This window comes from Moschus berezovskii, chromosome 25, assembly GCF_049115385.1.
Source record: "Moschus berezovskii isolate FMDL1 chromosome 25, NW_MosBer_1.0, whole genome shotgun sequence".
Classification (NCBI taxonomy): Eukaryota; Metazoa; Chordata; class Mammalia; order Artiodactyla; family Moschidae; genus Moschus; species Moschus berezovskii.
This window is the reverse complement of record NC_142484.1, coordinates 50,491,669-50,510,694: the sequence shown is the minus strand read 5'-3', so window position 1 is coordinate 50,510,694 and position 19,026 is coordinate 50,491,669. Positions and strand designations below refer to the sequence as shown.

The following is a 19,026-nucleotide window of genomic DNA, read 5'->3' as shown; positions in this document are numbered from 1 at the left end:
TTATCTCAGAGATTCCTATCTTGAATTGTTATGTATGAGTCCCCTTTTCCTTCCCCTTCTTGTGCTTCAGGCAGTAGGCCGAGCAGTTTAGAGAATGTGTGCTGCTGCTAAGTCACTTCAGTCGTGTCCGACTCTGTGCGACCCCATAGACGGCAGCCCACCAGGCTCCCCCATCCCTGGGATTCTCCAGGCAAGAATACTGGAGTGGGTTGCCATTTGTAGTGTACTCTTTATTGGCTGGGTATTGATCTTGGAGAGACAGCAGTGAGCGCTGATGTGAAGCGAGATCTTAGTTCCCTGCCCAGAAATGGGATGAGGTGATGGACAGGGAGGCCTGGCGTGCTGTGATTCATGGGGTCGCAGAGAGTCAGACACAACTGAGTGACTGAACTGAACTGAACTGAACTGAGCCTGGATGAAACTAGCCACTAGATCAACAAGAGTTAGAGGCTAGAACCTCTTGCCCCGATTGAAGTGCATTCCTCAAGGAGGCAAAAACTGTGAAAAGAGATACAAAGTTTATTATTAGACACACAACACAATCGCAAGTGGGAGGGCCGAATGGAGAAAGTTTGTGTAGCTGAGATAGAAGTGAGGCAGAGATGCACACCCAGAGGGAAGGGGTGGGGTGTCCCCCTTAGCGCGGAGGAGCATTGCAAAGAGGCCGTTAAGGCATTCATACAGGGCCGTTCTTCTGGGTCTTTGTTTTCTTTGGGCCAATTATCTGGTTTCTTTTTCCACACCTGACCTACCCTAGGACCCTTCCCCATAGGCATGTGCAACACTGTGGACTGTAGCCCGCCAGTCCTGGGCCGGAATCCATTTTCTGGTGTGGATTCCAACCCAGAGGACTATAAGGCAGCCTTGGCATCACATACTATGGGGGTGCCCCTCCTTTGACCCCGAGGAGCTTTCCTGCACATATTCAATGTCTCCCTTGCCCCAAGGATGGGGAAGATAAGACCTCTTGATCCTTTACGCAAACAGGGTTTAGCCCTCCCTGTTTCTGCCATGACTGTTACCTTAAGGTGTCCACAGAAGACATAGCCTGGCTGTTTTCCCTGTTTCTGTTGTCATTTCTATTTCAAAGTGCAAAGAGAAGGCTGGTTGTAAATACATAATCTGGAGCCCCCCCATCTCCTGTCTCAGGAAATGCAAACAGCAGGCTAGCTGTCGAGTGTCCAGCCTGAAGCCCTTTTCTTTTTTTCTTTTTTTGGTCCTAACAAATGTAAGCAGGAGCCCACCTAATTCCTGCCTCAGATATGAAAGCCAATGACTGTCACAGGAGCCTAGGGAACCCAGCTACCAGCCATGAGAAACTGTAAAGGGCTTTTGATGCCATGTTGACTTAACGTCTCAGAGTTCATGTGGGGTTCAGTTCAGTTCACTTCAGTCGCTCAGTCGTGTCCGACTCTTTGTGACCCCATGAATCACAGCACGCCAGGCCTCCCTGTCCATCACCGACTCCCGGAGTTCACTCAAACTCATGTCCATTGAGTCGGTGATGCCATCCAGCCATCTCATTCTCCGTCGTCCCCTTCTCCTGCCCCCAATCCCTCCCAGCATCAGAGTCTTTTCCAGTGAGTCAAGTCTTTGCATGTGGGGTATTCCTACAAGAAAAGGTTGAATTAGAGAGCAGTCCCAGAATAAAGCAAGTATGGATTAGAGTGACTCCATGTTATTAATTACTTATTACCTTCAATCTTAGTGAGGCATCGTCTTTTAAAACTAGTTATGAGTGATATTGTTTAAGGTAGTGCATTTAGCTTTTGAAGTAAAGGGTATATTTTAAAGATGATAATAAAGTAAATTGGGCTTCCCCGATCGCTCAGGGGTTAAAGAACCTCTTGCAGTGCAGAAGACACAGGAGATGTGGGTTCGATCCTTGGGTCGGGAAGATCCCTTGGAGGAGGAAATGGCAACCGATTCCAGTGTTCTTGGAGCCTGGCAGGCTACAGTCCAAGGAGCCTCACAGAGTCAGACACAACCGAGCGACTAAGCAATCAAGTGAATTCAGGGTTCTGAGCTAAAACATGGGCACCTGCAGGCAGATACCTGCATTTCTGGGTTTGTGATGCACATTGTTCAGCACTTCGTAAGTGTTCGTTAAGTAGTATTCTGGGTATAAAAGTGTTTCCCCTGTAACTGCTGGTCTTAATTGAATGGTGTTTTGGCAGTGTTTTTCCAGGATGTCCACTAGAGTAACGCAAATAGCAGACGTTCTTCTCGTAAGAGATATCAAGGGTATGTTAAGTTTTCAGAGAAACAGACATTGAGAAGCAGTGAAGTGACTTCTTCCATCTCTCGGAATCCTTTTGAAGCACACATTGGATAGGGAAAATTCAAACAGGAGAGAAGCATGTAAGAACAGGGTAGATGTGGGGTAGATATTTTAATTTATTTAGATAAATGAACTGGGACTTCACATTCCCCCAAAACAGAAAAGAATCTTAGGCCTGAATTCCTGTTTATAGCATATAGGAAATAGGAGGTTGAATATTCTGGGAAATAGAGCTGAAAAATAGTGGCAGATAATCAAGCTGTCTTAATTGATCCTTCCAAGAAATCTGGGAGTTGACCTCTGAGGAATTTGTTACCTAAGATGAAAATATTTAGGCAAGAATGGACTCACCAAGAGACACAGGAAATAAAGATGTAGAGAAATATAAGGAAACAGGATAAAGAAGATTTGTATATTCTGAACTCTTTATTCCATTCTCACCCTCAGAAATTCTTAATGATATTCTTCTAATATTAAAGTTGCCTATATCTAGGAATCCTGGCTGAAATGACCTCTGCCTTTCCTTTCTTCTGCCTGTCTTCTTTTTTCATCACAGTAAAATATTATTAAGTTAAAAAAGAAGGGCGTCTATCAAATTCATCTGTCATCTAGCGGATACTTGCTGTATGCGTTTTATGTACTTGGAGCTTTTCCCAAGCATTAGAGATGCAGCAGCGAGCAGAGAAGGTCCTCTTCATATTGCTTACATTCTGGGGAACGCTCCTCAAACGTCCCGCGGTTTAAAGCATCCAGTCTAGTGGTGAATACTGGGTAACACTTGTTCAGCCGCTCGGTCGTGTCTGACTCTTTGTGGCCCCGTGGACTGCAGCACGCCAGGCTTCCCTGTCCTTCCCCATCTCCTGGAGCGTGCTCAAACTCAGTCCATCGAGTCAGTAATACCATATCCAACCATGGCATCACTAAATAAATAGTTAGTTGTCCTGTTTAGTTATTTTTAGCTTAGAATGGGGTGAGTTCTTGATCTGGACTGTAGCTGTTTTTCAAAAAGACTTCTTGACAGAGCTGAACACTTGAGATTCTTGAGGATCATGAAAAGTCCAAGAGGGAAAGTGAATTGTTAGATTATTTCCAAGAATAGCTTCTGTTTTCAACCTCGAGAGAATCAGTCAGCCCCTTATTTCCCAGATTAACTTAAAAAAATAAGTATTCATATCTGTATAGATAAGTTTAGGTTAAGTGTTGATTTATTAGCCAATATGGGGAAAAGAAGGGAAACTTTGTCATTTTTGAACTCTAATGTTTTCAAAACTTGTGTTTTCACTGGAACATTTAGTTGTTTTTCTCCCCTATCATCTGATTCTATATATTGACTGCAAAGTAGTTATTTAAAAAATATATATTTATTTCTGGTCTTTACCAAGATATTACATTTCTTAGCTATCAGTATAACCGATTTTGTTTTCAAGCAAGAGTCATCTTATTTTTCAAGTATTGTTATTTGTGATATTGATTAAATGTAGTTTCAAGAATTACTATTCACACCCATTTTTATCATTAATATTAATTTAACTAATATTTAATAAGTGTCTATCCCCTCCTAAGTGCATGAGTGGTTATACAGAGAATAGAACCTATGTTCTAACTTTCAAGAACTTTGACACTGAGTTTTAAAATACCTTTTAAGTTGTTCCATTTGTTATTTAAAAGTTGTTTTATGTTGTTGAAGACAGGTTAAAAAGCTTATACACTGTGATCAAGTTGGGTTTATTTCAGGGATGCAAGGATTCTTCACTATACGCAAATCAATGTGACATACCAGATTAACAAATTGAAAGATAAAAGCCATATGATAATCTCAATAAATGCAGAAAAATCCTTTGACAAAATTCAGCGCCCATTTATGATTAAAACTTTTCAAAAAATGGGCATGGAAGGAACGTACCTCAACATAGTAAAGGCCATATATGATAAGCCTACAGCAAACATTATTTTCAATGGTGTAAAACTGAAAGCATTCCCCCTAAGATCAGGAACAAGACAAACGTGCCCACTTTCACCACTGTTACTCAACATGGTTCTGGAAATCCTAGCTACAGCAATCAGAAAAGAAAAAAAATAAAAGGAATCCAGATCAGAAAAGAAAAGGCTCTCACTGTTTGCAGATGACATAGAAAACCCTAAAGATACTATCATAAAATTGCTACAGCTAATCCGTAAATTTAGCAAAATTGCAGGATACAAAATCAATTCACAGAAATTGCTTGCATTTCTATATACTAACAATGAAAAATCAGAAAGAGAAATTAAGGAATCAATCCCATCCATTCACCATTGCAACATAAAGAATAAAATATCTAGGAATGAACTTACCTAAGGGGACAAAAGAACTGTACACAGAGAATTATAAGATACTAATGAAAGAAATCAAAGATAAACAGATATTCCATGTTCCTGGATAGGAAGAATCAATATTGTGAAAATGACTATACTGCCAAATGCAATCTACAGGTTCAATCCTTATCAAATTACCAATGGCATTTTTCACAGAACTAGAGCAAAAGATTTCACAATTCATGTGGAAACACAAAAGACCCTGAATATACAAAGCAGTCTTGAGAAAGAAGAATGGAGCTGGAGGAATCAACCTTCCTGACTTCAGATTATACTACAAAGCCACAGTCATCAAGACAGTATAGTACTGGCACAAAAACAGAAATATAGACCAATGGAATGAGATAGAAAGCCCAGAAATAAACCCATGCACCTGTGGGTACCTTATTTTTGACAAAGGAGGCAAGAATATGCAATGGGGCAAAGACAGCCTCTTCAATAAGTGGTGCTGGGAAAACTGGACAGCTACATGCAAAAGAATGAAATTAGAACACTTCTAAGTACCATACACAAAGATAAACTCAAAATGGATTAAAGTTGTAAATGTAAAACCAGAAACTATAAAACTCGTAGAGGAAAACATAGGCAGAACACTCAATGACATAAATCATAGCCAGACCCTCTATGACCTACCTCCCAGAGTAACAGAAATAAAAACAAAAGTAAACAAGTGGGACCTGATTAAACTTAAAAGCTTTTTCACAGCATAGGAAAATATAAACAAGGTGAAAAGACAGCCCTCAGAATGGGAGAAAATAATAGCAAATGAAACAACTGACAAAGAATTAATTTCCAAAATATACAAGCAGCTCATACAACTCAATACCAGAAAAACAAACAACTCAGTCAAAAAGTGGGGAAAAGACCTAAACAGACATTTCTCCAAAAAAGACATAGAAATGGCCAACAAACACATGAAAAGATGCTCAACATCGCTCATTATTAGAGAAATGCCGATCAAAACTACAATGAGGTATCACCTCACACAGGTCAGAATGGCCATCATCAAAAAGTCTACAAACTATAAATGCTGGAGAAGGTGTGGAGAAAAGGGAATATTTTTGCACTGTTGAGGAGAATGTAAGTTAATAAGCCTCTATGGAAGATGGTATGGAGATTCCTTAAAAAACTAGGAATAAAACCACCATGTGACCAAGCATTCCCACTCCTAAGCATATACCCTGAGGAAACCAAAATTGAAAAAGACACGTGTACCCCAATGTTCATTGTAGCACTGTGTACAATAGTTAGAACATGGAAGCAACCTAGATGTCCATCGACAGATGAATAGATAAAGAAGTTGTGGTACATACACACAATGGAATATTACCTAGCCATAAAAAGGAACACATTTGAGTCAGTTCTATTAAGGTGGATGAACCTAGAGCCTATTATACAGAGTGAAGTAAGTCAGAAAGAGAAAGATAAATATCATATACTAGCACATGTATGGAGAAGGCAATGGCACCCCACTCCAGTGTTCTTGCCTGGAGAATCCCAGGGATGAGGGAGCCTGGTGGGCTGCCGTCTGTGGGGTCGCACAGAGTCGGACACAACTGAAGTGACTTAGCAGCAGCAGCAGCAGCACATGTATATGGAATCTAGAAAGATGGTACCAGTGAATTTATTTGCAAGGCAGCAGTGGAGAAACAGACATAGAGAACAGACTTACGGACCTGGGAGAGGGGAGGAGAGGGTGAGATGTACGGAGAGAGTAACACGGAAACTTACATTACTGTATGTAAAATAGACAGCCAACGGGAATTTGCTGTGTGTCTCAGGGAACTCAAACAGGGCTCTGTATCAAACTAGAGGGGTGGGATAGAGAGAGAGATGGGAGGGAGATTCAAGAGGGAGGGGATGTATGTATACCTATGGCTGATTCATGGTGATACTTAACAGAAAGCAAAAAAGAAATCTGTAAAGCAATTATCCTTCAATGAAAAAAAATGAAAAATAAAAGTTTTATGTTGTTGTATATCCTCCAGACAAATCCCTATCACTTTAATCAAGTTTTTTATCCTTTTGAGAGTCAGTTTGCTCATTTCTGAAACTGTTAGTTTATATGGCCAAGATTAGTACATATGGACAATTACCACAGATACATGCTTAAAACCAAAATGAGAACAAAGGTTGATAAACATGTAGGAAAGTTGAGTATAGAAAAATAGAGTACTTGAAATTTTAATATGAAATGTAGAAATTAAGGGGTTCTTGAAACAAAAATAAAAACGGAATAGTTGATTTTAAAAGACTATATTGCTTCTCTTTAACACTCTGATTTCTGTATTACTCTTTGATGGATCCTTAACAAATATGCCAGCTTCTAAAAAGATAGTGATGATTTTATTTCCCGTTTTTACTCTGGGTAACATCAAATGATAGTAATTACATATAATTAATGTTACTGAGTGGTGTTAATAATAACCAGATTCTTAACCTATGTAATTTGTTCTATACCAATAGAAAAGTTATTATACCTATATGCATAGTGACATATTTTTAGATATATTGTTAATCATATTTTAAAAACATGTAAGTTAAAAGGTAATTAGAAAAAAGGACTGTAATAATAAACTGATAAGAATATTCAGTTCTCCACAATTATGTATCAAAGTATATGAAGCAGGAGTCTTTTGGTTATTTTGTACATTTCAGTAGCTTGACCATTTATGTTTAAACTTTAAACATCAAGGTGAGAAATATATCTTGAGGTCTTTTTAATAGTGAGTTTGTGTTGTTCCTAGCCCTAAGGCCCTCTTCTTTCCTTAAGTTTGCCGTTTGTAGTATTTTCAAATCTGTTTCTACTCAGCTTTCTTCCTTCTTCTTCACTCCTAGGATGAATACATTATAGAAGGAGATTTAATTGAATTCTTTCTTGTTTGGCAGCTGTTTAGGAAAACTGTTTATAATCTTGACATGTTAGTGATATCTTGCAGTACCTGTCTTTTTCTCCCTGGTGTATTCACCTAGCATAATGCCCGCCAGGTTCATGCATGTTGTCTCGTTTTTGCTCACGCACTTTGTCTTAATATGAATCTAACTTTCTTTTTATTTTGGTTATTTTCATTTTATTTCTTTTATTTTTATTATGACTTAGATAAACAGAGAATAGATTGGTGTTTGCCAGGGGCTGGTAGAGGGGGGAAAAGAGAAGAGTTTGGTAAAACGATACAGGCTTTCGGTTAAAAGATGAATAAGGTCTGAGCATCTAATGTAAAATGTGGTGACTTGGTTGATATTACTGTATTGTATGATTGAAGTGTGCTGAGAGCAGAATCGGTGTTCTCACCAAAACAGAAAAAAATAGACAAATACATGAGGTGATGGATGTGTTTGTTAATTAATTCCGTTTGTGGGAATTCTTTCACAATGTATATCAAATCATCATGCTGTAGACTTTAAATGTCTTATAATTTCATTGGTTAGTTAAATATTGGTAAAGCTGGCAATAAAAGAATGACTAAATTTTGAAAATTTTTAACAGGTTATATCAATCAGTGAAAATTCTGTATTCCTTCGGCATCTTTGTGACCTATTCAATTCAGTTCTATGTTCCAGCAGAGATAATTATCCCTGTGATCACATCCAGATTTCATGCTAAATGGAAGCAAATCTATGAATTTGCAATAAGGTCCTTCTTGGTTACTATTACTTGTAAGTATCACTGCACACTTATATCATAATGATTTTTATTATTGAATTTCTTCTAATGAAACTACTTAAAGTATATTTTTTATATTTTTGAAATAATTTTGTTCACCTAACTGGATACATTTTGGTTTAAAATTCTGTTATTCTACTGATATAGAAGAAAATCATAAATCAGATCCTATCACACGTAAAACAAGTAACTGAATTATTATTTTCAAAATAATATCACTCATGATTGAAATATAAGTATATTTAAATCAGATGCATAAGTGATTCTTTATATCATTGATAACATTTTGCTTTGGCTTTCTAGTTTTCCTGAAGTTTTTTATATCTGCTAACTTTTATATATTTAACAGTTCAGCTTTCCATGATTACCTGTACAAATGGGTTTTGTTCTGTTTTGGTCTTAAACAATTTCAGTGGCTTATTTTACTTATTATTTGAAGGAGTGTGTATAATCTCTTCCTATTGTTTCCTATTATAAAATGCCCCACAAGGTAGAATTAATCATGGAGACTCACGGAGAGGGGCCTTTAGTTTGGTGTAGCACTGTCATGGTGACCTGATGGTTCAAAACTCAGGTCTCCCACTTCCTTGCTGGGTCTTCTCTGAGCCCTTCTTTTCTCAACAATGAAGTGAAGATAAGACATTTAAAAATATGAACAAAGTGGTTAGAAGTTGCTGTTAATACTATCATTTTGTCACCACTTTTATTATAATTGCAAAGAGAAAGATGATTGCCACACCAATGTCTGACGGGATTGCCTAGGATGATACCAAGGACGAGGTGACTGGTGATTGGGGGACAAGCAGCTTTGGAAATTCTAGAGAAGATTTGAGTAACTATCTTGGCCCATTCAGAGTTAGAGAATGGTAGAACTAGAAATTCTGGGCAACTCTGTAAATTTCATTGAGCACCTTGGGGTAGAGCTTATGCCTAGATTTAAAGAATTGGGTGTGTTATATTTTGTTCAAAGAAACAGCAAAGCTGGGCAAAGTAGATAAAATAGATAAGACATACTTTTCGAAGCAATTATTTAAATGAAATATGTCAACTAATAAGGGAAATCACATTGAGGAATGAAGTCATTAAACCCATACTCCAATGACTAATGAAACACCCAGGAGGAAAAAAATTATTTTAAAACGTTTTAGAATATTCTTTACACATTACTTTTATTGACATTTTGACAGCTGTACTAAATAAAAAGACGTATTTCAGGCAAAGTCCTTTTATCAGGAGATGTGAGGCAGTTCTATTCTGAATGCATGTCTCCTTTTAAGGTTAGCTACTGAATTTTAATAACTTCACCCACTTCTGCACATTGGCTACTGTTATGTTGAGCTCCCTGTCTGCTGTGGTCCAGACCAGACTGCACCTCTGCCACCAGGAATTTATTCCCACAAGCCAGGGCTTTTCCTCAAGGGCTGAGTACATAGCACCGAGAGTTGCAGCCTTTTCTTTGTCGCTTCTTTCTTTTAGTTAAAAATAGAGAAGCCCGTTTAACCAAATGTGAGGGCTATATTTACAGCATGCTTTGGACAGAGAACACAGGCCGTGTCATATGCCCTTCTACTTCATTGAGACACATCATTGGACATTGACCTTCATTTAAATCTTTGGCACGTCCTTCCAAGTTAAAGTCAACTGATTTTCATGACAGACCTGTTTTGTATCCGTTATCCAAAGCACTTGCAAATGTCCTAGGGTGGACTCTTTACTGATGGGCGTGTGGAGAGCTGGCGGAACCTTGTCCTGTCCGTAGAGCAGGCTGTGCAGCAGCAGCAGGGGGAGTGGAGGCCCAGCTGGGTTTGCGCGTTTCAGGCCCCATAGTCCGTTCCAGGTGCTGAGTCCACGTCTGCAGGACAGATCTGCAAAGTATGGTTGTAACTAATACAACCATCAGCTTGGGTTGTATTAGTTATGTCCAGGTCTCCGTTTAGTGTTGAATCGCCGTTTCACAGCATCTTCTTCATGGAATCAAAAGCTTGAAAGGATGGGTCAGGCTCTTCCTGCATGTTCCCTGTAGACCCTTACTAGGTAGGCATTACACAGGTAAGAGAGAAGAGTGACTAGCAACTGGCCAGAGGCCACTTGGACTGCAATAAATGCCTTTTATTTTAAAGGCAGGCCTGTAGAAAAAGCTGCTAAATTTTGATTTCAAACCAGTATTTTGATCCCGTGTTTGAATTGAGCCTGCAAAATATGTTAAATACTACTTATTTCTGTTATTGTCCAATTCGTTGATCCTTTCACTGTTTCTAATTTGAAAAGCCCTTGGATTTGAGACTATGCTTTCTTCTTTTAGTAAACTATGACTACATAAAGCATATATCTTTGGTAGTTTGTAGAATACTAAGAGGACGTCCCAGAGTCATTTAAGTTAGTTGTCACAGTAGCTAAAAATAAGTACCATTTGTGCCCTAGTACTCTGTCTTAGAGTCAGTAGGTGTATGGAGAGGATCATTCACTGTTCGTGCAGTTTAGGTTTGCGTGCTGCAACTAGAGAAAGCCTGTGTGCGGTAATGAAGACCCAGCGCAACCAAAACTAAAAATAAATAAGTTTTAAAAAAGATTTACATGCTAGAGTGTTGTTGATGTTATAATATCAAGCATTTTATTTTTTTCTCTGCTATATCTGCTTTTACCATTAGGATGCAAGAAAATGGACCTTTTTTGCCATTGCTTTTTTTTTTCCATGTCAGAGGCAACTTTGTACCTTAAGGATACATTCTTTTCCTCTATAATATAGTTTTTGGAAATACTGAATAAGATTAATTAGTACTTACTAGATATATTCATAATAACTGTCTGTAAATGACAAAGGGCAGCATATTTATAGTAATCCTGTAGTGAATATTTGTAATTTGTAGTGAATAAACTATCCTTATCCAAGCTATTCTTTGACTTACTATTTTTGAGTTCTTCTATGTCAGAGTTGCCTGAAGTATATATATTTCACTTTCTTCTCTTAGTAGAGAATGTTAGTACATTATCAAATAACATTTCAAGCCATTTTTACTAGCAAATATATATTGGTTATATAACATTTAAAGAATGATTTTATCTAATTGATAAATTTCATGATTTAGAAGCATTTGGTAAATGGAATTTTAGTCTGAATGAATAAATTCTAAAATACTATAGTGTTTCTCCAGATGCTTTTCCAACAACACTTCACTTGATTTACTCATAACAACTTGGCCTATTGGAAAACATTAATAACAAAAAATAGACTCCAAAATGAAAGGCTCTTTAGATGACAAGGTGGTAGTCATGTTGGTCTGGTTGTACTTTTAAATACTGCCATCTACTATAAGTATTTTATCACAAAATGGATAAAAGCCAATGGATTTTTAAACATTCTGTTGTGATTGAGAGTTATGCTTTATACTTTCTTTGAGAGAAATGTTAAAATGATATAGCGCACATCCATTAAACAAGGATTCACTTTATAAAGTATTTCTAGTTTAGAGTTCCAACTTCACATTCAATTATTTTACTTAGGAAGATTTATTGTACTTCAGTCTTGTAGAAGTGCAGCTATGTTTATGATTTCAAAATAACTTTTTTAGGATTTTAGCTTTCATAATAATTAAATAAAAAGTGGTAAGTAGTAGTGTGTGGTTCTAAGAAATGTGGTGGTTCCAAATTAATGCCACATCCTCCTGGAAAACATTGAGAGCCACAAAGAGAATATGGGGAGGGAGAAACCATAAACTAACAGTTAAGAAGTAAAGAAACCAGTAGACCAGAAACTCGAAACTTAATTACAAAGAGCATGAGTTAAATTATATATACACACACACCCCACACACAGAAAGTTCAGTAAGAGACAAACACGCAGGAAAAAGAAAAGCAAAGGAAAGTAAAGTTAGAAATAGAAGGGTGACAAAGATTAGTGAGAAAACTGATAGCTTTTGAAGATAAGGAAAGGAACACCAACACATACACAATCAGAGTCCTCAGAGCTGGCGCTGTGGTTGCAGCCGTCCTTGGCTGCGGCAGTGGTGGAGCTGTCACAGCTTCGTGCCAGCAAACTTAGCTGTTATCTCTGGTGGCAGCTCCAACCCTTCACAAACCATTCACTGAACCACTTAAGGACAATTCAGAGAAAGACTATGCCTCAGTTTTTGCAAACCTTCTGTTGATACCTTTTGGTAAGATAAAGATGAGATCAAAAAAGTGCTGGATCAAAACTTGCAGAAAACTTGTCAATAGCTTGGCATAAAATCCTGCTGATAATAATGGTGCAGATTTTTTTTTTTTGACTTTTCATTTTGAAATAGCTTAGAAAAGCTGTACAAGAAAGTAGAATTACCATAAACCCTTTACTCTGTTTCTTCTAATGTTAACAGATTACATACCACAATACAACTGTTACGGCCAGGAAATTAACATCGATAAAATGCTGCGAACTCATCTGTAGACCTCATTTTGATTTCACCAGTTTTTTTCCACTGTTACCCTTTTTCTGATCCAGGAACCAATTCAATTTCCCACTTGAATTTAGTTGTCAAGTCTACTAGTCTTCCCCAGTCTTGACAGTTATTTTTTTTTGTCTTTATTTACCTTGACATCTTTGAAGTGTCAGTAATTTTGTAGAATTTCCTTCAGTGTAGACTTGTGTGATGCTTTCTTATGATTAGGTTGAAGTTAAGCATCTTTAACAAGAATTCCACAGTTGATGCTTTGCACTTCTCAGTACATCACATTACGGCTTATGACTGCTGAAGTTAACTTTGATCACTTGGTTAAGGTGGTGTCTGTCAGGTGTCTCCACAGTAAAGGTACTGTTTTTTCCTTTATAATTAATGAGTTTTTAATAGAGGTATTTCCTGTTGTTATACAGTTAGTGCTAAAAAAAAATAGTGTAAAGTGTTAGTTGCTCAGTCGTGTCTGACTCTGCAAACCCACGGACTGTAGCCTGCCAGGTTTCTCCATCCATCAGATTTTACAAGCAGGAATACTGGAGTGAGTTGCCATTTCCTTCTCCAGGGAATTTTCTGACCCAGGGATCCAACCCAAGTCTCCTGCATTGCAGGCAAATTCTTTGTCATCTGAGCCTTTGCCCATTAATTTTAGGATCCTTCATTGACTTTTCCTGCAACGGTTATTACTGTGGTGTTTACTTAATAATGGTTTTTTCCCCATGGTTTCTTCCATTTTTATTAATTGGAATTCTACTGTAAGAAATAGTTACCTCTTCTCTTTGATTTAACCATTTTTTTATACCATACCAGCCCAGATTTTGTGCTTTGTAGAATGAGCTGTATGGCAGAATAATGAAAATGCATTCTTTACCCAAAACTTCATAGCAAAAATCAAAAGTTTTTTATGTAAGAAACCCTGTTGATAAGTCAAAGTCTGAGGACCATCACTCAGTGTTTTGGTTTCTTTCTTTGTTTTCTTTTTAGCTCAGAACAAAACGTGACAGATGCTTCCGCAAGCAATAGGCTCGTAGTGCCTACTTGCATCAGTTAATTTTAATGTATTGAAAGTATCTGCAGTGAGTATTTATGTAGGTATTAGATATTTACATAAGGAAAATTTGTATTTTCAATTTTCTAGGTGCCGGCGCGATCCTCATTCCTCGTTTAGACATTGTGATCTCCTTCGTGGGAGCTGTGAGCAGCAGCACGCTGGCCCTGATCCTGCCGCCCCTGGTTGAAATTCTCACGTTCTCTAAGGAAAACTACAGTATATGGATGGTCCTGAAGAACATTTCCATCGTGTTCACTGGAGTTGTTGGTTTCTTATTAGGGACATATGTAACTGTTGAAGAAATTATTTATCCTTCTCCCAAAGCTATCACTAGCACTCCACACGGTCCCTCTTTAAATTTGAATTCGACATGCTTTACATCGGGTTTGAAATAGTAGGAGCAGAGGTATGAGTCTCCAGTTTGGAAATGATTTAAGAACCACTAGGACACGTTGGCAGTACTGATAAGCTACAGCATATTTCTTGGTTTTAAGTATTAGCAGCAATTTCAAAAATTTTAGTTTTGAAAATTGAAAAAATTAAAATGTTAAACAATTAAAGAAATACTCTATTACTTGTCTTTCAGTCAGAAATGATTCAACCAAGATTCAGTCTTTTACCTCCATGCTATTCTTTTGTCACCTGGTTGAGGAGAGAACAGGGTTTCAGCATTGAGCGAATTAAAGAAGAAGGTATAGGTAACTAAAATCTACCACCCTAATGAATTTCAAAGTATACTTCATGTTAGTATAGAAATATCTCAATTGTGTTTTTATTAGAGAGCCAGATACTTATGTTTACCCTTTGGAAGTTTAGAAAACCCTCATTAGCCATGAGGTAAGCATCAGAAAATCCCCCAAACAGAACTGTTTTTAGCTGATCTTCATAATGAAAATCAAGAGGACCTGTGCAAGAGTCTGACTTGGCGTTTCAACCAGATTTGAAAGAGACTTTAAAAAGTTGTGGAGTACAAATTCCCTTGTTTTTTTTTTACCTGTGGAAATAGATACCCAGGATGGTTAAAGTTAACTTGATTGAGACCACTCAGCTTGAGATTGAGAGAACCTGATCTTTGGATTCCTGGTCCAGGATTTTTTATCTTTCACATCACATCCTAGAAAAAGAAATTATGTTCAGTTCAACTTTAGTGTTAAGTCAGTTTAATATGATGTTTGCCAAGTGCATGTGACCTGAGCAAACAGCTCTGAAAAGCCTGCAGCACAGCCGTGGGGCAGAAGCAGCACTTTAATGAACCAGTAGAGACACTTTGCTGGTCAGCTTCTGGCAGGTGGATGGTGCCCAGCTGTCCTGTGTGTGGCTTTAGCTGTCCTTACTGTTTCTTCCTTTCTAGGTTTGTAGGTACCATCTTTCCTAATGACAAAAAAACAGGTACCTGGCATGATGCAGGACCTGTGCCCTCTTTCTGGCCTCATGGCCTTCCTCATCAGAGCCTTCTATTGCTCCACATGGGCAAAATAACAGAATCAAGCCTAGGGAAAATTGAGACAATAATAAACTGTTAAATCCTGAGAGCTCCAGGCTTCTTCCAGAGAAGTACATTCTATTCTATTCCTCCATGTTTTTTAAGCCCAGTTATTAACCAAAACAATCTCAGTGAGCATGGAAGATGAAAATCGTTAAATTTAAAATTGAGAATCTTGATTTAAAAAAAGATTTAAAACTCACTGAATTTTTTAGTCGGGTTGGTGAAAGATATCACCAAGATCGCTGCAGTGTATATATTCTCTATTCTTGTATGTAAATGTCAGTTCAAGTATTTTTTGCTTACATCATAGAGTCGAGCATAATCCTAAAGGTATATCAGAAACTTTGTTTTGGTACAAATTCATCAGCATCAAAACTTTTAAAAAAAACATTTGCATCAAGAATCACCAATAATTTTTATGACACTTTTATGTCAGATCTGTTATGTTGAACCTTTAGTCATGCTGGGAAAATGTGGAAGAAATTGTAGGAAAAGTAATTGCCATTGAAGCTAATGTTATATAATCTTGAATATAAGAGTAAATTAGGTATTTTTTTTAAGATATGTAACTTGGGGCGGGAGGAGAAGGGGACGACGGAGAATGAGATGGCTGGATGGCATCACCGACTCTGTGGACATGAGTTTGAGTGTACTCCGGGAGTTGGTGATGGACAGGGAGGCCTGGCGTGCTGTGATTCATGGGGTCGCGGAGAGTCGGACACGACTGAGCGACTGAACTGAACTGAACTGAACTTGGTATAAAGTGACTTGAAAACTATTATTTAATACAAAGCACTATTAGATTTTTTGTCAGCTGTCTCATAATATTTCTAGTCTGTGTGAAATTTTATTTTTGTAGTTTTGCCTTTGTTTATTTTCTTTATGAAATTTATCAACTTTCGTGAAATATCAAATGGTTGATCATAGCAGTGTATAAATTTTAATTTCAGTGAACAAATGTTGAGTATATTTTCAGAGTCAAGTTGAAATGAGGAAAGAAAGAGGGGGAGAATAGTTTTATTTCTTTACAAGAAACACTCTGTAGATGTAAATGCACTCTATATAAGGAGTTTTGATGATTTATTTCATTTGCAAAAAAAAAAAATCAGGCAATATTTTTCCTCTGAAAATTATTTTTAATGAGTCATAACATTTTCTGAATGTTATTAGAGAAGATACTTTGATCAAACCAGCTATTGATTTTATTTGGGGACCTGAAAAAATGAGAGTGATCGCACCTGGCAGATTTTTTATCCAGTATCTTTGGTCCATTGCATTCTGGCTAAAATGACTTCAGCATTTCATCTGCCACCACAGTAAAACACCTTTGGAAAGCCAACCAGGTGTCTTATGACCTCTACTACTGGAATGGGGAAGAGAAAGGAAAACTTGATTCACCTCTGAAAACCTCAGAGCTAAGGCAGTCACCTCTGTTCCTTTTCAGCCAAAAGGGTTTCTCCAGTTTCAGAGTCAGCTTATCAAAACACTGGCTCTCAGATCTTTCTTTCTTTTTTATCAAAGGATCTGCTTTTCCCCGAATGGCATGGTTTCTCCACAAGTGAAGAAACAAGACCTAGTTTTTCTTAAAGACCAATTTGTATAGTGTTACCAAATGAAAAACATACTATGTTAGCAAATGCCACGTTATGTTTTAATCCTGTCCTCTGGATTCTCTGTTGAAATGATTTCTGCCTCTTGTCTGTGTGATGCACTTGACATTTTTCTAAGTGTTTTATGCAATATGCATGTGCTAATGTGGCCTAATTTCATTATTTTTGTAGTAGTTGTAGAAAAGCTCCCTACTGTAAAGTGCTATACAGATATTAATTGGGATATTAATTGAAGTTCTACATCAGTGACATGTCCAGCTGTGGACATGCTTTACTGTAGCTTACCTGTGACATCTCCTCTGGGACTGACAGGCCAGAGAGGTCAGAACAGCAGCTGAGAAGTGCATTTGTTTGCTAATAATATGTAGCCCCTCATTTCTTCATTTGAAATGGAGAAGATACATAACAGAGCTAATAGAAGTAGTAAATAAAATTATTTAACTGATACCAGTGGCTCAGTGAATATTTTCTGTTGAGAAAGTAACTTGGTAAAAACAAAAATGAGTATTTTAATCTTTTTGCCTCAGTTAGCTCCCCTTCATAAAACAATTTGAGAGACTTTGATCTAAAAGGTATAACAAGATACTTCCTAACATTAAACAGCTGACTGTAATAACTAACATTTCGGCAGTATGGTTAACCATAATCTTATTTATGCCACTGGTGCTCTCTAGGCTAAACACCATTCTCAAAGTTATTGGTTCTGACCTAGGAGATAAGAAAACATGCTTTAGAAATGTTATTTATTGCCCTATGATAAAATGAAATGACAAATCACTCTCATTCTTAAAATTATATATCAAGGTTACCTAGTTCTGATGTATCCACATATATACATTCCAGTAGTCTGTGTTATATATTTATATAAATTCGCCATTTAAATTGGATCCAGACAGATGTGTGTTGAAAGAGCACCCTGAAAATGATTCCTTTAGAGTTTTCATGATAACAAATAGGAAAACACGTGCTTGTACCGTGAATAAATTAAGCTGTGGAGTTTTGTTTCTTGAAATGATGTTGTTTGAGTGAAAACTACATATCAGTGCACTTGAGTCAATTATATTTCTTTTAACTTATTTTTCTTTATAATATGAAAAAATGTCTTAAGAAGTACTGTAACTTCTGAATTTTCAATAAAATATTATTTTGCTTGCAAATGCCTTTTAAAAATATATTTGTCTTTTAGAAGGTTAATTGACACAAATGTCATAAACTGCAAAGGGCACTAGTATATTCTACGGTAACATTTTAATCAGTCTTTGAGGTTAATTCCTTGTCGTGTGACCTTCTACATTGGAAGCTGCTGGTATGCACCACTGAGATATAAGATCCGAAGCTGACTGAAAATGAAAGGTCATACTCAAGACAGTGACCTGAACTTCCTGCAGAGTAAACGCTGGGAGGCCAGTCTGCCAGTGTCGCAGCCATGCCATCATTTACCGTTCTCTTAGGGTCAAGACTGTACAGTAACACTAATACATTTTGCTTGCAGTATGCCAACCCCAAATCAAAGACCATAAAGGTATTTATACCTTGACAGCAATAATTCTGCTCTTGTGAACTTAAGAAAAGGGCATACCATAGTTCATCAGAAGAGAAAGACTCTATACCTAAAGGTACATTGACAGTCTTATGTGTAATAGTGAACAGCTGAAAACAACCTAAATATTCAACACTAAGGAAATCATAAATTGTGATATTTTAGCCTACAGTACAATTGTGATATTTTAGCCTAGAGGTTACATTATTCAACTAATGTACTGAAGATTAGTAATTTGGTAAAGAATAAATACAAAGAGTTAATTTTTTAACTGCAGCTCTATAAAAATAGGCTTTTGGACCAAGACAGGAAGAGAAGCAGGAAGTAAACCATGGTGCTGAGAGAAAGAGATGGGTTTTATGTTTTATGGCTTTTAAGTGAGTAGTTAAAAGAAGGCAGTGAGAGAAATAGGGTTTTGAGAGAGGAACAGGGAGTTTATAAAGCTTTAGTAGTAGTACATGCTTTTGTTTAAAAAAAATGGAATATAAAGACAAAAAACAAAAATTACAGGGTGTGGATAGGAGTGGGTACATAAGAGGGATGTAAATTCAATGAAAAGCCCTATGGAATACTTGTTGGAGGGAAAAAAAATGACCACTTTGTAAAATTAACTTT

General features: G+C 37.2%; 1 protein-coding gene across 2 annotated transcripts in view; it reads left to right on the top strand.

The window, feature by feature from the left end:
- The window catches only part of LOC148773943 (neutral amino acid uniporter 4-like), a 32,856-nt gene extending 14,828 nt beyond the window's left edge, over positions 1-18,028 (top strand). For both annotated transcript variants that reach the window (XM_088832075.1, XM_088832074.1), the window contains 2 exons: positions 8,121-8,290; positions 13,863-18,028. In XM_088832075.1, the coding sequence (XP_088688201.1) occupies positions 8,121-8,290; positions 13,863-14,170 (478 nt within the window). In that variant the 3' untranslated portion in view covers positions 14,171-18,028. The remainder of the gene's footprint in view (positions 1-8,120; positions 8,291-13,862) is intronic.
- The last annotated feature ends 998 nt before the right edge of the window (positions 18,029-19,026 follow it).